This window comes from Lampetra fluviatilis, chromosome 26 (genome assembly GCF_964198595.1).
Source record: "Lampetra fluviatilis chromosome 26, kcLamFluv1.1, whole genome shotgun sequence".
Taxonomy (NCBI): Eukaryota; Metazoa; Chordata; class Hyperoartia; order Petromyzontiformes; family Petromyzontidae; genus Lampetra; species Lampetra fluviatilis.
The window spans coordinates 6,686,738-6,710,099 of record NC_136300.1 but is presented as its reverse complement, the minus strand read 5'-3'; the positions used below and the strand labels follow the sequence as shown (position 1 = coordinate 6,710,099).

Here is a 23,362-nt window from a genome sequence, read left to right as displayed (position 1 = left end):
AGGTGTCAGAGTGGGGATCGAACCCATGACCTACTGTATACCAGGGCAAGGTAGTTAACATCTCGCCACCGTGGCAGGTTCACCAGTTCTGCATCCTCACCTGGCAGGGCATGGGTTGTGGTTGCAGGTGTGCGTGGTCGTGGCCGGCTTCTGCCTGGCGTCGCAGAACGAGCCGTTGACCTGCGTCCGTCGGTCTCGTAGGCACACGCCACGCGTCTGCAGCTGCCCTGCGCGCGTGCGAGACGGGGTGGGGGCAGGAAACGCGTGTCAAAAGTGGTGCGCGCGAAAGATGAGCAGGGGAGCAGTGGTGCACACCAGAAGTGTTCCGTGCTGCAAACCCAGCAGCTAGGGATCAATTCCCAACACACCGATGGCAAACGCTGTCCGAGCTTTTCCTTTGCCTAGCTTAGCGTGACCGAGCCTCTTCTTTGTTCCAATTATGTTCCAATTGTGTGATTGGCATCGTGTAATGAGACAAACAACCCACGCTGAACTCGCTCTCGTGTTAAAGAAGGGCCCGCAGAAGGAGATATCACGAAACTAATTCTGAGAAAACCTTAAAGTGGCCTCTTGCACTACACGAGGGGCGGTGCTGCACTTTCCCGCCTGATCTACTCTGGAGAATTGTTCATTGCATGGCAGTTAAATAGATTATTGTAATTCTAAAAACTGGAGTGTTGCCAAATTAAGTGAAAGAGCCAATTAAATTGAATAGATTCGTTTTATGCAGTCATTGGTGACGGAGCTGAGACCATCAACGAACTAGAATAGAGAGCCCTGGTGGATTCCCAAATTCAAACCCAGGATCTCAGTGCCATTGATGTCTGAACCACCCAGGCACGTCATTCAACTTAGTCTTTAAAGAGCGCCCGGTGCACTGAGTAAACATCAGCACTGTTGAGATAAATGCTGCCAGTCGTGTGTAAATACCACCACACCATTGCTCGGTGCTCAAGGGCACCGCACCGGCCTCAAATAGGCGCTCACACACATCACTCGTCCCTGCAGTATTCAAGGGCGAACTCTGGATATTTGCCTCTGTATTGGAATAGGCTTCAAGCCCTACCTACACGCTTATCGCACAAAGTCCCGCAAGCTAACAGAGAACAGTCGCGGGTAAATGTTTGCCGCAACTATTATTAAAGTTTTTCTTTTTTACTTTTAAACACTGACCCCATGCCCGGTGTCCCAATGGGCGTGGGAACCTGAGCATGAAAACAAAAAAAAGCAGAAAATAGACGAAGGCCCTTTGTGCTGTCCTGACAGAGGACACGTCATCGGCGCTCCACATTAAAGCCTTTCCAGAGCATCCCTTCTTCCCACGGCGTTATTCATATTTGTTCTCGCTCTAAAGGACAATTAGTGACAAAGCCCTGATAAACATGACATCATCTGTGAAGGGAAACGGCGCCCCCCAATCCACCACTTTGGGTCACTCGCCCCTTACTCCCCAGATTGGCAAGAAAATGAGCCGGGCTCACGAATTAATTAGGGGGGGGGGGGGGGTGGGACATCAACGGCCGGCGATCCTAGTTTCGCGAGCGTGTGTTGCCGAGCTCCGACAAGAGTGGATGCGATGAAAACGTTCCGGTAATTCTGACTGAGTGTCTTCCTCCCCCCCACCCTCCACCAATGAGTAATGTCATATTGCTGGACAGCAGGTGTGTTCCTGCTCAAGTGAGCATCGCGCGAGCAATCGTCTCGGTCGGTGGCCCTGAGCTCATGGTGAAAATTCCACATTGAGATGAGAACGGTTGGCTACGTACGGTGCGAAAGAAGGTCAACATTCAAACGTTAAATAACTACTGTTGAGCTGCAGAAAATAGGTACTCATTTAATCGAGCCTCAAAGGCTGATGGGCTTTGTCAACTGGTGACCAGGATTAGCCACAGTGCCAGTCAGGCAAAGCCTAGTATAGAGATAGTGAATGTATTAACATGCATCGCATGGGTGAATATACATTCTATTTACGTCATCTGATATTTAATATGGCAGAGCCCCGTATTTAACACACTCTATGAAGTTGTATCTGCACCTGCATGGCAAGATTGTTTTAATGTCTGTCAAGGTCATGGCGACTGTACATCAAAGTGGAGCCTGATCCTGGCTAGGCCCAAAACTTAGGAGGGAACGATTCAAAAATAAACAGACCCTGTAAATACACACTTCGAAATCACACCAAGACACTGTGACATCACCGCAGTGAAAATAATAATAAAACGTACAGCAGTCACAATGCAAGCAACAATCAGCACTCCTGATGGTTACTTTAACGCCTATTTTCTGATTAATGATGCTTTAAACTCTTGCCAGACAGTGCAGTGGGTATGAATATTGGCTGCCCAAATGTTTGTTCCCAACCAACCAATATTTGTTCCTCCCTACTCAGATGTACCCTCAGGCTAGGGTTAAGAGGTCGTGGTAAGGCGCTACTTTGGTGAGAGGGCGGGTTAGCGGGCTTCGCTACGAACTCAGTGACCCCAGTTCGATTCCTGCTCACGGCCAACACGTATGACGAGTATTTGACCCGGTCACGGACCTCCCGTGGGTTGACTCAGCCTCAAATGAGCACTGTGTAAGGGATATAAACATCGCCACTGGGGAGACAAAAGCGGCCGGGCGTGGTGCTGGCCACCCACCCCCTCGTGTGCCGTGCCCGGCCTTCATAGTTGCTGCTCGCTAACAGCACTTGCCCCAACAGTCTGGTAAAGCTATACACGGGATCTTGTCTTGGGAGGGCAGGTGAGCGAGGGTGAGCGAGGGTGAGCTAATGCGAGCGAGCGTGAGCGATTGTGTGTGTGTGTGTGTGGGGAGCGATAGTTAGCGCGCTGCGCTATGAACCCGGCGACACGGGTTCGATTCCCGCTCACGGCCAACACCAGTGACGATTATCTGAACCGGTCCCGGGCCTCCCCTAGGTCGACTCAGCCTCAAATGAGTACCTGGTGCGGTGTAAACATTGCCACTGGGGAGACAAAGGCGGTCGGGCGTATTTCTGGCCACCCACCCCCTCGTGTACCGTTCCGGCCTTCATTGGTGCTCGCTAACAGCACTTGTCCCTACAGTCTGTTAAGGCTATATGGGGGATCTTTGTTGTGTGTGCGGTGTCCATGTGCTCCCGTGTTTCCGCCTGCGGCCTGCACCTCCGCCGCACGTAGCCGAACATTCGGAGCGCGACAGGGCCCACGCGTGGCTGTGCTTGCGGCCACTCGGCTTGCCGGCAGCGCCGGGCCCATCCGAGTCCTTGGGCAGCGTGTACTCCCAGCCGATGCCAGGATTCCGGCCTTGGATAAGCACCTGCGGTGAGGATGACCATCAACAACACCACCATCATCATCATTAGTGGTGGTGGCTTCACATCAGTGCCATTGTCACAATACTGAATTTTTTGTCAATGCTGACCTCAATAAATCTTTATTTTACATGCCAATATCGTCCCTCAATAAAGTTAGGCATCCATGCACATTACAGCAGAACGGGAACAGCACATGGGGCATCGAGCAACAGGGATTGAAAACAGAAACCCATCACGCCCTCAGCGACTGTGACCGACCTTGCAAAGCAAAACACCGACCGGACCTGCTCGTTATATGGATCACAAACCGCGTACACCACCCTCCCTCGTCCACACTCCGCTCTTCCCAAAAAGCGGTGCTTTTTACGTAGCCCCGCCGTATCCCCGGGCGACAGCACGGGCCCGCACCTCAAACACCAGCGTCTGGTTGGTGGGTCCCGGCGAACTCAGGCTCTCCGGTCGGTTGTACGGCCGCTTGTAGTCGAAGGTGGCGCCGGCAAAACGCAGCCGCCCGGGCCACGTGGCGATGCGCGCGCCATTGAGGTAGTAGCCAGACGATGACGAGGAGGTGGAGGAGGTGGGGGGACCCTGGTGTCTGGGGCTAGCCGTCCGTACGGCGAGCAGGCTGCTCGAGATGCTGAGCTCGAAGACGCGGATCCACCGCGCGCCGGGAGGGACGACGACCACCGTGTGGTACTCTGGTGGATAAGCAAATCGAAACGATTGCCCGTTAAGGTTGCAACAGACTGCTGGGGCAAGTGCTGTTAGTAAGCACCTATGAAGGCCGGCACGGCACACGAGGGGGGTGGGTGGCCAGCACCACGCCCGGCCGCCTTTGTCTCCCGAGTGGCGATGTTTACACATGGCACCAGCGACTCCTTTGAGACCTAGTCGACTTAGGGTCAGCCCAGGACCTGTACAGATAATCGTCATTGGTGTCGACCGTGAGCGGGGATCGAACCCGGGTTGCCGGGTCCGTAGCGCAGCGCGCTAACTGCCACACTACTGGTGGCACACACGCACGCACACACGTAGATCAAAGCCTCCGCAAGCATTTCAGTCAAGGGAGTTCTTTGACCATACTTCATCAGCACCAATGACCGCCCACAGCAATTAGGATCACACACGGCAACATCTCCCACCTAAGCACGACAACTCGGCACCGTTATCGGTGGAGCCGTCGTGGGGTGCGGTGGGGGTGGGGGTGGGCCTCACCGTCCGCGTGGTGCTGGGCTGTGTAGTGTCCTCGGAACACCTGGCACGAGGAGTTGTCCCCGTTACAGACGCCGCACGCGTCCAGCGTAGCCCCCGAGCCCAGAGTCTGGTCACAACCGACCTCCTGCGCCGCACCGCGACCCGAGGGCAACGCCGGGGGGGTTAAGGCGATTGCAGTGGTGGCGGTGTGGCACGGAGATGGGATTGAGAGCGAGGATGGTCTTCCTACCGATATAAGGAAAGCCACTGGGAGCTATGCGATTTGAAATCATCGAGGTTGAAACACTCATGTCTTTAGAACTGATTTTTTTTGTGTTTAGTTTGTCATCCTTCCTCCCGCACCTGCGATTAGCGTGGTTGGCTTCGTACGGTGCGAAAGAAGTTCAACATCCATACGTAGCAAACCGTGCAAATCGGACGTGCAGGGGAAGGCCAACAAACTAAGCACGACAAGCAGTTCTCAAGAAATAAGTTTTACAATCGAGGACTAAAAGTGCATAGCTCCAGTGGCTTCCTAATATCGGTAGGAAGAGCGTTCCAGATGACAGCAAACGTGTAATGATGACAGCAAACGTGTAATGATGACATTGCTGATTCATGATAAGGACTTTAACAATAATGATGATGATGATGATGGCATTGATATGTGTATAATGATGATGATGGCATTGAGAATGATGACAGCATTGAGGTGTACCACAATGGTGGTGGCGAGTATGACTTCAATGATTGGCTTCTCACCTCGCACACTCCATCCACGCAGATGTCAGTGCTACCCTCCACGCAGGGCGTGCCATCCTTCACCTTGCTCGCCAGCGCAAAGAAGAAGTCAAAGTCCTCTGCCATGCAGTACAGCTTGCAGATGTCCTGCTCTACACACACATGCACGCACACGCGTGAGCCACGACCCTCCAGGGGGCACGCGCGGCGGCATTACACAGTCAGGGGTCAATTGACGCATCACTGGGTGCCCTCTGTTGTAAGAATGCAAGGAGAAGGTCAAAGTGTTTCGTGGCTCAACGTAGGGTGGGTGGTGGTGCATGTCACGATCATTGAAGCTCTTCCCAGGATAGCAAAATTATGCAAAGGGAATTTAAAAAAAAAAACCTCTACGACAACCACATGAAGCGCATTGCGCACCCATGATGCCAACGCTTCACGCAGCTGGTTACGTTTTGGACAACGCTGAACTGTAATAGAACAAGACTCAGAGTGTGTCCAGGCTCAAACAAGCATGGAGTGGTGCTTATCTCTCTTTACATATTCTCTTAGCCCGTGGTGAAAAGTACGTGTGTGTGTGTGTGTGTTCAACATCTTTCACACCGTACATAGCCAACCATACTAATTGTAGGAGCGGGGGGAGGGGGGGAATGACAACCAACTCAACACAAAAAGCAGTTCTAAAGAAATTAGTTTTCAATTTATATTTAAAAGTGCTCTAGCTCCAGTGGCTTCCTAATATCGGAAGGAAGAGCGTTCCAGACGGCCGCAGAAACGCATCTCAAAGGGCGCGATGCAGTCACTGTCTTTGTTTGATGGCCCGCCAAAAGCCGCTGCGAGGATGACCGTAGTTCGCGTGATGGTTTATGCTCCTGGACGAGATCAGCAATGTAGTGTGGTTCATTTATGGCAAGAACTTTGTGTGTAATGAGTGGGGACCAGTTCTATGCGTAGGATGCCAACGTTTTGTGGTACAGTGGCGAGTAATTTGCACTCGAAACCCATCCAACTGAGTTTGTTTCCAAACCACAGCGAACATCTTTGGCGAATAATATCTGAACGAGTCCTGGCCCCTTCCCATTCACAAAACTACTCTGCCCAGCGTGGCAAAGTATGGTGAAACGATTCCCATCATTGACACAGTGTACAGATGCCTTCATCCAGCAGTCCGTTTTAAAAGCCTGTAATTTACTATAACTGTCAATTTATATGACACCATTTAGCTCTCCCCAACAAGGATTTGAACTCGTGCCTGCTTATCATTCATTGTGAGTGAGATGTTCTGTCAACAACGCCGTCTGTGGGTCAGAACACCGTCTGTGATCAGGGAGTCATGGGGACGAGATGTGAACTACATCGCCAGGTAATTAGAAGGCCGTGGGTTTGATCCCGACTCAAACGCCTGTATATTTGGAGTTTGCATGCACTCTCTCTCCCTGTTTTCGCGTGGATTTGTCTCCGGGACCTCTGGTTTTCCCCTTCTACATTTAGAATCAACATGCGTTTTATAGTATTTGGCTGCTATACATTTCCACATTAACACGCCAATTCGTCGAGCTAGCATTTGTGATAGCCAGGTCGCCTCTGAAAAAAAGCTATACAGCTCAGTGGGCCTTACCTGGTAAAATAAAACATAAAATAGTTCATAGTTTATAGCCTGGCCACATTAATAGGACGCGAGAGGCGCCTCGAACAGGACAATGAGACATCTTGCATCACCATCCACTTTGGTGTAGGGCTTCCACTTGTAGAGCCACCCGCGGAACGGCTTGCTGTTGTACTCGGCGCACTGCTGCGCCCGAAACCCCGGGCTGGACGTGGGGCACGTGTCCACGTTGCACATGCGGTACATCCTGCCCGGGCCCTCGCAGTAACCTCCCCCATACGCGGGTCTGCAAGCCAGCAGCAACATTGTTAGTGGACACGCGTGCAGATTTAAAGCGTTTGTGACTGCAGGGATTCATATTCTTGGTTCTTTCGGTAAAGTCACGTAGAAGGGAAATAACAAAATAATAAAATAATAAAACAATAAAATGATGTTCTTGGTTCTTTCGGTAAAGTCACGTAGAAGGGAAATAAAAAAAAAACGTAATAAAATACATTGTATTTTTTTTTTGAGCTGTCGGTGTTCATTGGGACGCTGTCTTTCCGACAGCTCTGTTTCTTCACCTGAGGACGGCTGCTTGTGTTGTATTATTTCCCTTCTACGTGACTTTACCGAAAGAACCAAGAAGATGAATCCCTGCAGTCACGAAAGCTTTAAATCGAAAAATAAAATGATGATGATTGCTTGTGTTGCAGTCGAAACGTCGTGAGAATTTTTTTTATAGTTTAATATTTTTATTATTTTATTATTTCCCTTCTACGTGACTTTACCGAAAGAACCAAGAATATATATACGTCTGTATGTTCAACTTCTTTCGCATCGTACGTAGCTAGTCGGAGGTGCAGTGCACGCTTGGCTAAACACGCACAAGTCAGTGCCGAGGTGCCCTGCGTTTTGCTCGAACAAAGATTGGACGGCGCTTAACCCCAATGGCGGTGGCTCTGAACTGGTGGTAAAAATTCCACATTCCTACGGCAGTGCCCACTCGTCAGAATAGGGCAATCAATGTAGACTTCTTCATGGTGATGCTCATGATATTGACTCTTGACCCGCAACCAGGATTTAAAATTGAGAACTTTCATTTGTGAGCCAAACACTCGATACGCAGAGCCAACGGTGGAATGAATGCTGTGCATACACAACGTACGAGTGCTATTATTTGCTTTATTATTGAACGTATTGATTGGCAAACTGTAATAGCTTCTTTTGTTTGGTTAATACATCTTTATCTGGAATAAAATGTCACTTTTGTCTCAAGACTCATCGGTGTCATGTCTGGGGATATTTAACGAGTGACCCATTAAAGTGTTGCCCTGCTAAGCGTTGGACCCAGGTAGCTCACTGCGGTGATGGCTGTCACTCATTGCAAATAGTGCCTCTCCAAATCACAATGTATAACAGTGCACTTCTCATTAATACACAGCCCCTATACCTTCACAAAAAGTGTGCCAATTGAAAGTGCAGCATTTGGAATAAGTTTAACGATAAACCATCAACGTATAATTACGCGGATATAGCAATCTGCTTTTATAATTACGAGATTAACAACGATTTTCTTATGCATCCACATTTACTATAAAGTGAGCATGTAATTGTGAGCTTTTACGTATATTTAGTAAATTTCAAAACATAAAACGCTGTAATTAGAACTTAATCACTCGCAGGGTTAATCTACATTTAACTTTACAACCATGCAAGAACATATTTAAATTTGGCATAAAAAAACTAAATGGGCCCTATTCTACGTGATAGCAAGATTAAAACCTTCTGTAGAAATGGTGAACGTAAAGTGCCTTGCAGTATGGGACCATTCCATTTCATGGGGACAGAATGCTCAGGGCTCACCGCTCGACATTCCAGAATTCTTTAAGTGGCAGTTGGGGCCTGGCCTGCGCCAAGAGAAAGAACCGAAATATAATGACTATTTACTTTGAGATAAAATTACCAGTAATATGGAGTAATGTATTTGTACATGTCTTAAATTTCCTACTGGATGTCCCAGACTTGGTGCCCAGATCAAATATGAAATAATGCGACCACTGCGCCCGCTAATTTGTATGAGCGCCGAGTCCTGAAGGATGGCGGTGCGTCGAGCAGACTACGTTAGCTGCATGGAAAATGTTCCGCCTGCAGTGGTTTGTATATTATAGTTAAGAAGATTAGCCTAATTCTAATACGCTCCGCTTGGTCTTACAATGATCGTAGACAGATAATAAACATGGATCATGTCCAATTATTGTATTTATCCAGCGTGTCTGTGTGTTAAATATGTAGATAATTATGTTCTCTATACACGTTCAAAAACGTAAAGTGGATGTGTATGTGCCATTGTATCTTGCATGTGAGAGAGGTAACGTAGCGGTTAGCGCTCTGTGCTTCGGACCCAACGACCCGAGCTTGATTACCACTCACGGCTAACACCAGTGACAATTATTTGAACCGGTCCTGGGCCTCCCATGGGTCGACTAAGCCTCAAATGAGTGCGGTGTGTAAACATCGCCAGGAAAGAGACAAAGGCGGCCAGGCATGGCACTGGCCACTCACCCCTTTCTGCGCTTCATAGGTGGCTCACGAACAGTACTTGCACCAACAGTATGTTAAGGCGAAACGGGGGATCTTTGTCTTTTTACACACGCCATGGTAGCAAGATGTTAACTACCTCGCCCGGCATACAGTTTGCAATCCCGACCATGGCGCCTGTATATTTGGAGTTTCCGTGTCCCTGTCCCTGTGGTCGCGTGGATTTTTCTCTGGGTCCTCCGGTTTTCCCCCTCCACATTTAGAATCAACACGCACTTTAGCGTATTTGGCTGATATACATTTCCACACGAATGATAAGCCACTTCGTTGAGCTATCATTTGTGATAGCCAGGTCGCCAGTTTTCCCCGCACCTTCGATTAGCACGGTTATCTACGTACAGTGCGAAAGAATTTCAAAGTGTAAACTGTAAAAAGTGGGGTGGAAGATGGCAAGCTATCACGCGCCCCACTCTGTTCAGTGAGCAATCATCAACGCGGTGACCGAACATCGATCATCGCATCTTCCGGTCTCCAGAACAACAACAACAACCACGGGCGAAATTGCAGCCGTCGCTCTGCATCTACATCAGCCGTGCACAACAGAAGAATAAGAAGACTAAAAATGTGCTCAATGGGCCTTCCTTACCTGGTGGAGAGGCGGGGGGGTGGAAAAAAAATTAGACCAGTTTTTTTTTATTTCGATTTAAAACTTTCGTGACTGCAGGGATTCATCTTCTTGGTTCTTTCGGTAAAGTCACGTAGAATGGAAATAATAAAATAATAAAAATAAAACATAATAAAATAATTCTCACGACGTTTCGGCCACAACGCAAGCAGCCATCCTCAGGTGAAGAACAGGTCTGTCGATAAGACAGAAAGTCATTCAGACTCTGTCTGACAGAAAGTCATTCAGACTCTGTCTTATCGACATACCTGTTCTTCACCTGAGGACGGATGCTTGCGTTGTGGCCGAAACGTCGTGAGAATGATTTTATTATGTTTTATTTTTATTATTTTTATTATTTTATTATTTCCATTCTACGTGACTTTACCGAAATAACCAAGAAGAGTTTTTTTTTACTTTACATAATGAGCAGGAAGGGTGGTGGCGGGGGGCCCTCTCACCGCGGGTCGCTGCAGACGCGCTCGCGACGCGTCACCCCGCCGCCGCACGTGCGCGAGCACTCGCTCCACCCGGCCCACGGAGCCCAGTTCCCCGGCACCGCGCGGGGTCCCTCCTCTCCGTGCCGCACGCATTCGCCGCGACGGCACCACTGAGCCACGCGACACCACCGCATAGCACAACGGGGGCACAGCAGGGTCAGAGGCGCAGCCCTTGCAATAGCGCGCTCAAGGTCGCTGCCGGCAGAAGGGGTCTCCGCTAGAGGGAGCACGAGAGAGCACGCTCTTAAGAGGGTGTTTTGGCCTACTCTTCCACGCTGACCAGGTGGCTTGGAATAGGTGGGATTGCCCGCACTTAGCCCAACCACACGCGACCTGGTGAGCGATAATTATTACCTGTGGTGTACACATTTATGTCCAGAGGTGGACAGTGTATGAACCATTCACCGTGGCTATTATCCCCCCCCCCCCAGTCAAGGCATCTCCCCATTTAAACATGCAAATTGGCATCACTCGCCTCCAATAAGCCAGTAAAACTAAATCGAAATGTCCATCGCAAGAGGGTGGGGTCAGTCTCTCTCTGACCACCGCTGGTATGTGCACAAAGCGGCGCCTGATCTATTAACGCCAGACTTTTAGCAGCTGCCCCGAGTCAGCATCCTGTGGATATACTGCACGTGGAAGAATTCTCGCCGGGCTCCCACGTCGTTGCGGGGATATCTGTGATGCTGTGTGAAGTAAACATTCCCCCGTTCCGATTTAAAGCTTTCGTGACTGCAGGGAATCATCTTCTTGGTTCTTTCGGTAAAGCCACGTAGAAGGGAAAAAAAATACATAAAAAATAAAAAACATAATAAATAAAAATTTCACGACGTTTCGGCCACAACACAAGCAGCCGTCCTCAGGTGAAGAAGCAGAGCTATCGGTTTTCATTGAGACGCTGTCCTTCCGACAGCTCTGCTTCTTCAGCTGAGGACGGCTGCTTGTGTTGTGGCCGAAACGTCGCGAAAATTGTATTGTTTTATTTGTATTATTTCCCTTCTACGTGACTTTACCAAAAGAACCAAGACGATGATTCCCCCGTTCATTTAACGACTGGCGAATGACTTGCAAGCGGTGACGTAGCGTGCGTGGCGTGGGCCATGGTGTGAGATATTATCAGAATTATATTATTTATTATACTGGAGGAATCCGATGAGCTGTAAAGCTCTTTTTCACAGATGTCCATTAGTTAATTGAGCTCCCCCCCCCCCTCCCATCTTCGATGTAAACAATTGAGAATAATCATCCCCTGTCACGAGGCCCAGCTCCAGCTTCTCACAGATGGAGGAGGCGCCGGGGAGAACCGTGGTGGTCACCACCACTGAGAGGAGTAAACACGACCGGGCCCAATTGGACATTCGGTGATATGGGGGCCCACCCGCATCACCGCCCACATGCCACCACCACTGTTCGTCGCCGTGCATTGCTTTGGCAATGACGCGCGTATATAAAGCCTCGCTTGTTGTGACGTTTGAATAATTTTTGGCGAGTTTTCTCTAATTGCTCTTCTCGTGATTCCCTTTAGGGTTGTGCAGAGTTATGTGCATTCAGTGGTTTGTTTGCTACTTTCATCCCTTTTGGCGTCTACATTTTTCATCGTGATATTTGTGGCCTCTGATAGATTTTTTCTCTGTACGCTTTTCTTTTGTGCTTTCCACCCCATGTTCAGGGCACTGGCTTTAAAGTGGTCGCATCCAGGGTTCCTGTGACATCATGGCCGAGTGAGCAGCTCGAAACGGAGTGCTCCTATCTCAACTTAAACTAATAGACCCCTTTCAACCGGGTTTCTTACTTATAACTCATTTAAAGGTTTTGTTTCTCTCCCCCAACCTTGAAAACACGAAATACTCGAATAGACGAACCTCCCCGCCCGAAGCCGTCGGAAACCATCTCCAAGCCCCTATAACCTCGTGTCTGGGACACACGAACTGAACCTGACCCCGTGGCAAGGTCAGGTGAATCCCTTCACATACCCCCCGAACACGATGGAAAGTGGTCACATCCATGTCACCGTTGTGCACCTTCTTGAGTTTGAATCTGTTGTTTCGTCTGAATTCCTCAACCTCCTGCACGAGACTTTAGATGTTAACCACCTTGTGTTGGCAGCTCTGTGCAGTCTTCTTCCAACTATGATGAAATGTGTCTTGCATTGCACCAGCCTGTGATCAATGCCAGCGGCGCTACATTTTTAAAGGGCGTCTTTGATCATCTCGGACTCATCTGTGAGAAATCAAGTCAACTTCATGCATCATTTCTCCATATAGGCTCTTCCATATCCATTTTCTAGACTTCTTTTTGAGAGAAAAAAGTGTTTATGATGGTCATGGCACATTCGTTCTCGCCTCTCACGTCCCAAAGCAAGAGTCACATTTACCATTCATACCATTTATCAAATGTACCATTCACACAATCTCCGCTACGTTTGCCTACCCTTGTGTTCATCGCCCATCCTGATGTTGTAATCTGTTGTTGTGCTCGTTAAGAAGTCATAATTGACGTATACAATTGTTCTAGGTCTACATCATCAGGACTTGTTGGAGCATACGTTTGAATAATCTTGGGATGGCAGAATAAGACAGTGGTAACAAGTGCTCCTCGTCAAGAAGGCCCTGGGTTTCATTCCCTTTCTGTATGGATTCATATATTATCCCTCTTGTTCTGTATTGGTTTCCTCTGGGTTCTTTCTTGTTTCCTAACATAGCTAAAAAAAAAGTTCAATTTAACTGATGCTGCCAAAACATGCCAATCATGATTTTAAAAATACGTGCACGTTACTCAAATGGGATTGCAACACAGCAGCTACATCGCTCTCCTCATGAGAAAAACTTTGCAGGATCCTCCTGAAAGATAGTCTTGAGACTCGGCGAAGCCTCCCTGGGTAAACAAGCATCACAATAATAATAATTATACATCTTTAACTTGCGGTGGTTTGCGTGCCTTAACGTTATCTGGAGTAACTTTTTCCTTAATATGAACATGAATCCTAACATTTGCTTTGATTCCCAGACAAGCCTAAGGATTCCCCTTGATAATTTATTGATTTGTAATTACTAATAACAGTAAGTTGGCTACAATTTGCTCGACATATTAAGTTTGTAAAAACATAACCGTAAATTAATACATCATTGTAAAATTAGTAACTTTCATCCCTATTATCTCACAGCAGTATTAATATTAACTCTGTACTCAAATGACAGACAGTCATAATGTTGAGAAAGATGTAAAAGCCACTCTGACCTAATGTTAGCATAATTTTGGCCCCATAAGAACGCACTAATTACGTCGTATAATATGATTGTTTATTGATGTTAGCGATTCATTTATTGAAAAATAATGTGCATGAGCCTGTGTATTTTCTTAACATCCCATTTTGAAAACCTTTTTGGCAAACCCTCACGTAGTATATAGATACACAATGTATAGCAGGAGGGAGAATTTTTTTTTTTGTATACATTAAAGAACGTGCAATACTACTCCAGTTTATATTATCGTCTGCTGATTGTTAGTGATCTGCATGGTGGTGTCGGAATCCAGATGTCGTTGGTGTAACGTCAGATTGCTTTTATTCTGAGCACATTTGAGATCGCTTGCTTCATTCACTGTGGCACCAAACCTCCACTTTACACACATTCCACAGGAACGTTTGCCAAAATGTAACTGCAACAAAAATAAACGGGCCGGGAAAATACTCTCCCGTTACCGCGTTTGTCGCTGCAATATTTAGCCGAAGGTTTCCTGGTCCCGATTCTGTGCAACATTCGCATTAAAAAATGTTGATTTTGGTGGAAAGCAAAGGGCAGGAGAGAATAAACAAACCCAACTTTGAAGCTAAAGGTTAAAATAAACACGCCATATTTGAAATTACGAAATTCATCAAAAAGTAAATGCTCAACCGTTTAAAGTTTATCGCCGCTGAGGATTATTTTTTAAAATTTCCCCCACTTTGGAATAAAGTTTATTTAAATGACCATTGCCAAAAGGAACACACGGAAAGTTAAACTGCTTTCCCTGCAATGAATTAACCTGGAAACCGAAAACAATAATCACGTGCATTTGTGAAAAGTCTGCCTCTTAAGCTTTGTTTGTTAAAGCTGCTGAGCATCAAGATTCTAAAAGCCAGGTGGACAAATTAATAAACCCATCCACGACTAGTATTCAATGTGTGAAGGTGCAGTGCATTGCCATATTGATTGTATTTCTCATTACTTTTATTCAATTTGTACTACCTAATTTCGCATTACTTAATCTCTCAATATAATTCACTTCAATTCAGCGTCAATGCCAGTGTCTCCATGCTCAAGAGAGCAATGAGTATTATATATTTCCATTGATAGTCTAAAGCCAGCGTTTGAAATTCCACATTTTCATGGCAGTGTAGTTTCTTTCCACAGGATAACCACTATGGACTTACTATAAAGCTCTATAGTAAAACTCCTCTTATTTTCCCCAGTGGCATCAAAGACAAGACACCTTTCCTATGACTCCTTCCAACTTACTTCAGGAGTAGTTCTACGAAGGCCTCTTTTGAGGACTGTTCTCTGGTACACAGTGACACACGGTGCACTGTGAGCATTCTAAATCGTATTTCTTCTTCCTACGGCATGGCGCAATTTAGACAGATGTTCATTGCTAAGACAGGCTACGACGCGAAGAGGATCCGGTTTTTTTCGATTTAAAGCTTTCGTGACTGCAGGGATTCATCTTCTTGGTTCTTTCGGTATAAAGTCACGTAGAAGAGAAGTAATAAAATAATAAAAATAAAACATAATAATGTGGCCGAAACGTCGTGAGAATTATTTTATTATGTTTTATTTTTATTATTTTATTACTTCCCTTCTACGTGACTTTACCGAAAGAACCAAGAAGAAGGATCCGGTTTGTAATACAGCTGCTGTGATTCTCTCTCTCTCTCAGGGGCTCACCATGTTGCTGGCACATGCGGTGCCCTCGGCTGCCGGCAGGAACTTGGTCTCGCAGTGCCGCCCGTCTCGGTGACACCACAGCGCCTTGCAGACGTCCTGCGCACGCCGGAGGAACGAGCGTCTGGGTCACGAGTGGCGAGCGCGTGGGAGCGCTGCGAAAGCCACACTCCGCACGTGCATGCCAAACACACAAGTGCACAAAGACGAAGACGAAAATCCCCCAGGATTAGCCTTCAACAGACTGTAGGGGTTTCGATTTAAAGCTTTCGTAACTGCAGGGATTCATCTTCTTGGTTCTTTCCATAAAGTCACGTAGAAGGGAAGTAATAAAATAATACAACTAAAACATAAAATATTTCTCACGACGTTTCGGCCACAACGCAAGCAGCCGTCCTCAGGTGAAGAATGAAACACCACCAAGCTTGGAGCATATATTTAAGCTGGGTTGGGTCCAAGCTTGGTGGTGTTTCATTCTTCACCTGAGGACGGCTGCTTGCGTTGTGGCCGAAACGTCGTGAGAATTATTTTATGTTTATTTTTATTATTTTATTACTTCCCTTCTACGTGACTTTACCGAAAGAACCAAGAAGACTGTAGGGGCAAGAGCTGTTCGCGAGCACCTATGAAGGCCAGCAGGGCACACGAGGAGGGTTGGATGGGCAGCACCACGCCCGACCGCCTTTGTCTCCCCAGTGACGATGTTTACACATCGCACCAGGGACTCATTTTAGGCTGAGTCGACCTAAGGGAGGCCCAGGACTGGTTCAGATAATCGTCAACGGTGTTGGCCGTGAGCGGGAATCAAACTACCACTCCCCACATATAAGTACACACACACACAGATAAAGGCACTCGCGAACACAAACACACGTACACACCGACATACAAAAGGCGGAGAGATGCAATGTTAGCTGTGTAGACCACAGCACATTTTATTTCTGCTCGTGATGCAAGATGGAGTGGTGGTGTCGCCAGCATCACATCACGACGGCTTTGCCTCGCCTGTGCCGATTCTCGCAAACTCTGCCAGGCACTCATGGACCAAGTCAGCGCAGGGGTTGGCAAACGAAATAACAATAGCCACATGTCAGGCAAGCATTTAGGGCTGAGTCAAGCCACAACAGGCCCAACAAAGGTGCTGATACCACTTACATTAGCCAGGGCTCGGAATCCAATTCAGTGAGCCGGAGTCATTGGACAGTGTGAAAACCACAAGTGCCATTATTCCCTGCTACACGCACACATATTTAACAAAGGTCTGCGACGTAACCAATTGCGGTGACTGAAACGTGTAATTATAATGATCTGCTGTTCCTTGAAAGTGTGTGGAGCTTGAATGCATTTGTACACTTTGGCATTGAGAAAAAAATAATCATTGGGCAGTTATTCAAGGAAATGTGCTATTTGAGTTACGCTAGTCAGCACGTATGATTTACAGGGTCTAGCCTTGCAGCCGGGTGCAAGTTAGGGCTTGTCGGAAGCTCTAAGTTCTTGCATGGAATATGTAACCAATTAAATGTTTTCACAAGTGTGTTTGCCAGTGTAAGTGTGTCGGTGATGCATTGGGAGAAACTCTGGCAGCTTTAGCAAGGCCATTCCGAGATAGGTGCATTGTACGTGTTTTTTTTATACCATCAAGTTGTTTATTGAAATGGAAATTAGTAACATTTATTAGAGTACTAGAGACTGGTCCCAGCCATGGAAATGTAGAATTTCCACCCTTGGTTCAGGACCGCTGAAGGAGGTAAGCAACCACCACCACGCTTATTTTACAAGCGATGCAACTGTGACTTGACCTTTGACCTGTGCCGTACACGCTGCTTCGCTGAAAGTGATAACACACAATCTGTCATCAGTTCAGCAATAGGCAGCCTTGCTTTACTAAAATAAGGGGCAGTCAATTATGGTTTGGTGTGCTGCCCAGCTCAGCAGGCTTCCCAGCCACTTCAAACCTCTTATTTCCTGCCCGCATGAAAACGTAGAAAAAAAAAGAAAGAGACAAAATAAAAAAAATAAAAATGTGTCCTTTGAAAGTTAGCAGAGCGTGTGTTTCAGCCAGCAAGCAGCTAAAGGCCGACCACTACTGCCAAGCACGTTCGCACACTGTGCCACAAATCGATCGCCGGATCCATAAATGAACCAACTACGTGTGAATTGGCTTCATTCTCACCTTTACCAAACCCTCAGCTTCTTTTCCCCTCCCTGCCATGTGGAATCCCATGCAGAATTTGTCATCATGGTACACTGGACTTGCTATCTCCCAGCGCAGCAGTTCAAATAACTGGCAAATCTCCCCCCGCCTCTGGCCCACTCAACCAGTATCAATTGATAGACAACAGTTCTCTGATCGGCAGGCCGCAGTGCCATTGCGCAAAATATTGGTGGACCCACCTCTTCCAAGCCTTCTGGGACAGCATGGAAGAGTAGGCCAAAATTATCCTCAACAGGGGCTTTCTCGAGCTCCCCTGGTAAGAGGCCGGCCTAGGAAACAATCTCACTGCTCTCCTGTGCTCAGAACCCGTGCCCCGTCTTCTCCGTTCTTACAAAGCAGCTTGAAATGCGGATGATAAAACAAATTGCATACTATTCGTCTGTGTGTCTCTTCACGCACTGCTGCCGTTTGCTCTTCTCTGAAGCTCCGCAGGGACTGGGTACTGTTTTCATCGCATTGCCTCGGTGGCGTGGGAAGATTTTTGCAGGGGCATTCTCTTCCGTCGAAGTCTTAGTCTGTAGCTCGGATTGAGATTTTAATTTTAACAAGCGTTTTAAGGTGGAATTGTGCTGCTCTAAGGCATTTATGTTTTTTTCTCTGGGAACTTTGTGCTCATTGTTCGGATGTGTTTTTTAAAGTTATCTTTGCCGCCTTCTGCTGGCATTTTCTTTCTATCTCTTGCAGGCGAGATGTGTATCTCAATCGACTCTTTAGTTAAATGAAAAAGCTCAACCTTTATCTCAATTGTGCTATAATCTCAAAGGTAAAGATGTTTCTTTTGTTTATCTTAAACTCCTTCAAGTCACGAGAACATTTTGCGTCACTGATCGGGCCACGGAAGGTGACAGCACGGAACACATCCACAAGTCTGTCTTGTGAAATGCTGCTGTCTCTTCAAAAAATATGACGAGAAAGCAGCATTCCTTTGGGTAAGTGGTCAGTTTGGTTTCCCACCCCCAACCTCAACAGCTCTCTAGGAGGAATGCGCTGCCAATTTTTGAATTCACCAGAAAAAAGATAGATCGTTTCGGATTTTTCCCGAAAACCAGAAAGTAGCATCACTAACATAACATCACGTCCGCTCTTTGGCCCCGCCAAATATGGTGCCACGTGGCATCATCACGTGACGCCACTATAGTGTGCACGAAGACATGTTTACATTGGGTGATTGGTAGAATTGATCCAAAGATCCCAAAGAGATCCCAAATTGTCCGTCAAAATCCATTCATTAAGAAGACGAAACGTTCCAAATCTGACAATCGTCCCTTCTCTCTACAGGTAGGGGAATCGGAATCTGCGTGCTTGTGTTCACACCGTCCACAGAGTCCCAATACCCAGTACAGCACCAGTCCCGTGCTCGATTTAGTGGACGTCTCTGCGGATTCCGTCGTGGCCAGGGGAGGGCTGAATCCGACGCCACACGTCCATCGGGTCGCTCGTTTTATGCAACGCGTTCGGCGGTGTAGAGCGCCACACACACGGCACGGCTCAAGGCGTCCACGGAGCCAAGGAGCATGAAGTGTATCGGGAACTTGTTGAGCGGTCTGCATAAGTGTGACGCGTGTGTTTACTCGGTGACACGAGCTGCTATTCTCCGCAATGCTTTTCAAACCGTTGCCAACAATTTAACAGCGAGGATTACAAAAATCATTGACAAAATGCCTTGCAATTCTGTACTAATCATCGTAGAAACATTCCATTTACCAATGAGAGAAGGTCAGCTCCATACCAGCTGGATTTTTTGGTTTTTCCACGGTAATTAAAAGCGAGGGAGGGGGGGGTGGGACACGGCGCAACGCGCCCCCGTTACGAGGGCAGCATACGATGTTAACAGCCTCGCTTACCAGCCAACCCCCAACACGTAACCACTCGTAATGTAGGTCGCATTCAAGCAGAAGTCCTTCATCCACCCGCATCTATGCACTGACCACATGATTGCTCTCAGCTGTGAGATGAGCATCAAACTTCCATGTTCACAGTCGGCAAATTACCCTGAGTGCGATGGGAGGGGGCTGGTCTATTCATGTGCTATTATTTTGTGCGATTGTAGTGTATTTTTAGGGTCCTTCCTAGAGCGTACATTGGCAGTGCTTCTATAATGCGAGGATACAAATGAGGCGGGGTGTTTTTTCCCCCAACTTCCAGTTTGATATTTTTAGCGAGTGAGCTGAAACTAGTCGACACTTTTTTTTGAATGGTGAAATAATAATTGTCAATCTTTGTAATAATCCACATTGGATGGTGCGCCAGTTGACGTCAGATATAGTATACATCTCGGAGCCACACAGCAAATTTAACGAGCTATTACGAGACACAATGAGCACAAAGTGCACTGTTGCTAAAATGTGTGTTTTACTACGCCAATTCATGAAGTGCATCTATACAATGTATTGTTCACTACCTCGCCTGGTATACAGGAGGTCGTGGGTTTGCACCACGACTTGAGAGACCCGAGTTCGATTCCTGCTCACGGCCAACAGCTGTGACAATTATCTGAACCAATCCTGGGCCTCCACTAGGTCGACTAAGCCTCAAAATTAGTACCTCGTGCAATGAACAAACATCGCCACTCTGGATACAAAGGCGACCGAGCGTGGTGCTGGCAACCCCACCCCCTCGTGCGCCCCGTGCTGCCCTTCGCTCGCTAACGGCACTTGCCCCAACAGTGTCAAAGGCTATAACCGGGGAATCTTTGTCTTTGGTGTAGGGTTGCTGTGCAGCTCACCCGCTTGCCCTCAGAGCACATGCGCGCGACGGTACCGAACAGCCACCGGCACTGCGTGTCGCCATCGTACAGCTGGCCCGGCAGCTCCTCGGGGAAGCGGAAGGGCACGGAGGTCTTGGGTTTGTCGGCCAGGCAGGCGGCTTGTGGGGAACTGGCAGCAGAGACAACAAAACTCGAACGAGCGCACCGACAAGAGAAACCCAACGACCGCGACCACAACAGAACTCCAACGATCGCGACGCCGACAACAGAACTCGAACGATCGCACCGACAAGAGAGACGGGTGTCTCAGAGGTCAAAGCTTGGAGCTGGCACTGCAACTCCTATCTAATCGCTTCCCAGTCACTTGTAACAGGCTCCTGGATTCACTACTTGGTTCATACGAATGAAAAGCGCTTTTGAATTGTACCTAACTTCACATTGCACCTAAAGCTTAATTTGGTACCGCATAGAAAATTTAATGAAGTTCATTTTTTTCGTTTCTTTTTTCATCCCGTATTTTGTTTGGGGGAATTCTTCATCCAGTAGTAGATTGACAACGGCTGATGATCATGATGAGTGTTTGGTGCAATGGGATCCACGGATTAAATGCACCTCATACATACACATTATAATTAGTTGGCACAATGAGGAGCGCAGGTAGTGCATCTGCCAGTCGAGTCAGTCAGCGAGCTTGCAACACTTCACGTGGCCTCAACGTGCACCCCGGTGACGTTACCACCACTTTGAGAAGAACGGCAGCTGTTGTTATTTTGGCGTCATGGCTAGATTGATACTAATTGCTTTAGAACTGCTTTTTTGTTTGTTGTCCTTCCCCCCCTCCCCGCACCTCCGATTGGCTACGTACGGCGCAAAACAAACTCAACACGAATTAAATTCTCGTACTTGTCGACAAAAATGGCTCTGGCGCCCTTTGGGGGGGGGGGGGGGGAGTGGCGCTACGGGCTGCAGCGGTCTTCGTGTTCTGGCAGCGAGAGTGAGCCGTGCGCACGAGCACTTACTTGAGGAAGCGGTGCAGGTACTGGCGGCTGCAGTCCGACCAGGTGAAGACGCCGTTGTTGCCGGCGAGTGTCGGCGACATGATGCTCCCCTCGGTTTTCTTGCACGCGTTGCCCTCGCCGTCGTGGATCATGCCGAAGCTGGCGAGACGCGCGCAAAATCGAAAGGCAGGGAAAAGGGGTGGAGAAGGGGGTGGTGGTTCTCCCCATGGGGACAACACCGACTGTTGTATTGAGGATGGCCACGGCGCGCGACCGAGGGTTCGTGTGCTCGGAGCCCGGGTTGTGTAGTTTTTTGGTGAGCAAATGCAGCGATGAAAATATCGCTCAGCCACAAGTGTTTTTATTATATTTTAGAGAACGATGACCGTGATGGCAATAAATAGACGTTGTGACAACTACGGCTGCCCCGGCGAAAGTACCGATGGGTAACTACGATTAGATGAAATTACCAAGTCCGAATTAAGGCACAGACTGGGATTATGTAGTCATGTCATTAGAGACCGCAGTGCACTCAGGGAGACCAAAACAAGGTAACTGGCTTCATAATGCGTGGAAAAACGAGTCTCAATTCACTGATTGGCTCATATGATAGTATGAATGGAAATTGTGCGCCCCTCGCACCAGACTAATACTTCACAAAAGTTCAACAGGTGGCCATCAACGTGAATGTTGTTGACGAAATGAACACTGGTCAGAACCCTGACAAATTGTGACCTTTGACTCCCCCAGTGCTGGGTATTCACACTCCACCACCGGGTTCTCAATGAAGGCTGAGTTGACCTAGGAGAGGCCGGCTACAGGCGCACGCGCCAGTCATGTGCCACTAATGTTTGTCATTGGTAAAGATCCAACAAACGTGGGATGACACTCATCTACACTCACGGCTCCGAGACGTTGAGTGTTAACCGGAGGTACTCCTTTAAGCCTGGGGCTCTTGCCAAGCACGCTACAACACTGCTCTGAGAGAAGAGCGAAATTTACACATTCTTCAGGGCAGGGGACCAGTCTCCCCATAGGACAACGACTGCTGGCATCCCACAAAGTGGTATTCATTTTAATGTACTGAGAGGGATGATGATGATAGGCTGACACCTGACGAGGATTTTAACTCGTAACTTTCCGTTCACGGGTCAAGCACTCTGCGAGAGCGTGCCTCATATATACGTGTGTCGAATCCAGATATCTCGTTGAACATTTACACTCGTCAATAGTTTTAGCTTTTTGTAATTCCTTTAAACCGGTGTAATTTCACACAAATCACCAGCGATTTGTAAAAAATAAAAATCACACAATAAATCGTATATCTACTCTATGAGATCTCTTTTACCAGTGGCAAAATATAATGGTAGGTTTTTACCCTTTTAACTGGTACAAAACTGACACCTTTATTCAAGGCATCATGTTTGCAATGACCACAACACAAGTAGTCAATAAAGCAAACAAAAAGAAGCAACTCTGATAAGGATAATAATATGCACTGTCCTTGAAGTTGATTGGCCCACACCCGAGACGGCTTTCTTTAGAGCCTAGTCCCCATTGGTGTAGGGCCAGATGACACCAGAAGGCGTACAACTCAAAAACAGTGCAATATCAGAGTATTGAGAGTTCGGGGTAAACATTTACACTATGAGATCTCTTTTACCAGTGGCAAAATATAATGGTAGGTTTTTACCCTTTTAACTGGTACAAAACTGACACCTTTATTCAAGGCATCATGTTTGCAATGACCACAACACAAGTAGTCAATAAAGCAAACAAAAAGAAGCAACTCTGATAAGGATAATAATATGCACTGTCCTTGAAGTTGATTGGCCCACACCCGAGACGGCTTTCTTTAGAGCCTAGTCCCCATTGGTGTAGGGCCAGATGACACCAGAAGGCGTACAACTCAAAAACAGTGCAATATCAGAGTATTGAGAGTTCGGGGTAAACATTTACACTATGAGATCTCTTTTACCAGTGGCAAAATATAATGGTAGGTT

At 47.5% G+C, this 23,362-nt stretch overlaps 1 protein-coding gene across 1 annotated transcript in view; it reads right to left on the bottom strand.

The window, feature by feature from the left end:
• The window catches only part of LOC144942019 (A disintegrin and metalloproteinase with thrombospondin motifs 18-like), a 118,840-nt gene that overhangs the window by 19,437 nt on the left and 76,041 nt on the right, over window positions 1-23,362 (bottom strand). Inside the window, exons 9-18 of the mRNA XM_078868629.1 lie at window positions 21,381-21,518; window positions 20,380-20,530; window positions 15,443-15,538; window positions 10,482-10,630; window positions 6,950-7,122; window positions 5,252-5,382; window positions 4,511-4,634; window positions 3,704-3,993; window positions 3,144-3,297; window positions 101-227 (exon numbers count right to left, since the gene is read on the bottom strand). Coding sequence (XP_078724755.1) covers window positions 101-227; window positions 3,144-3,297; window positions 3,704-3,993; window positions 4,511-4,634; window positions 5,252-5,382; window positions 6,950-7,122; window positions 10,482-10,630; window positions 15,443-15,538; window positions 20,380-20,530; window positions 21,381-21,518 — 1,533 coding nt within the window. The remainder of the gene's footprint in view (window positions 1-100; window positions 228-3,143; window positions 3,298-3,703; window positions 3,994-4,510; window positions 4,635-5,251; window positions 5,383-6,949; window positions 7,123-10,481; window positions 10,631-15,442; window positions 15,539-20,379; window positions 20,531-21,380; window positions 21,519-23,362) is intronic.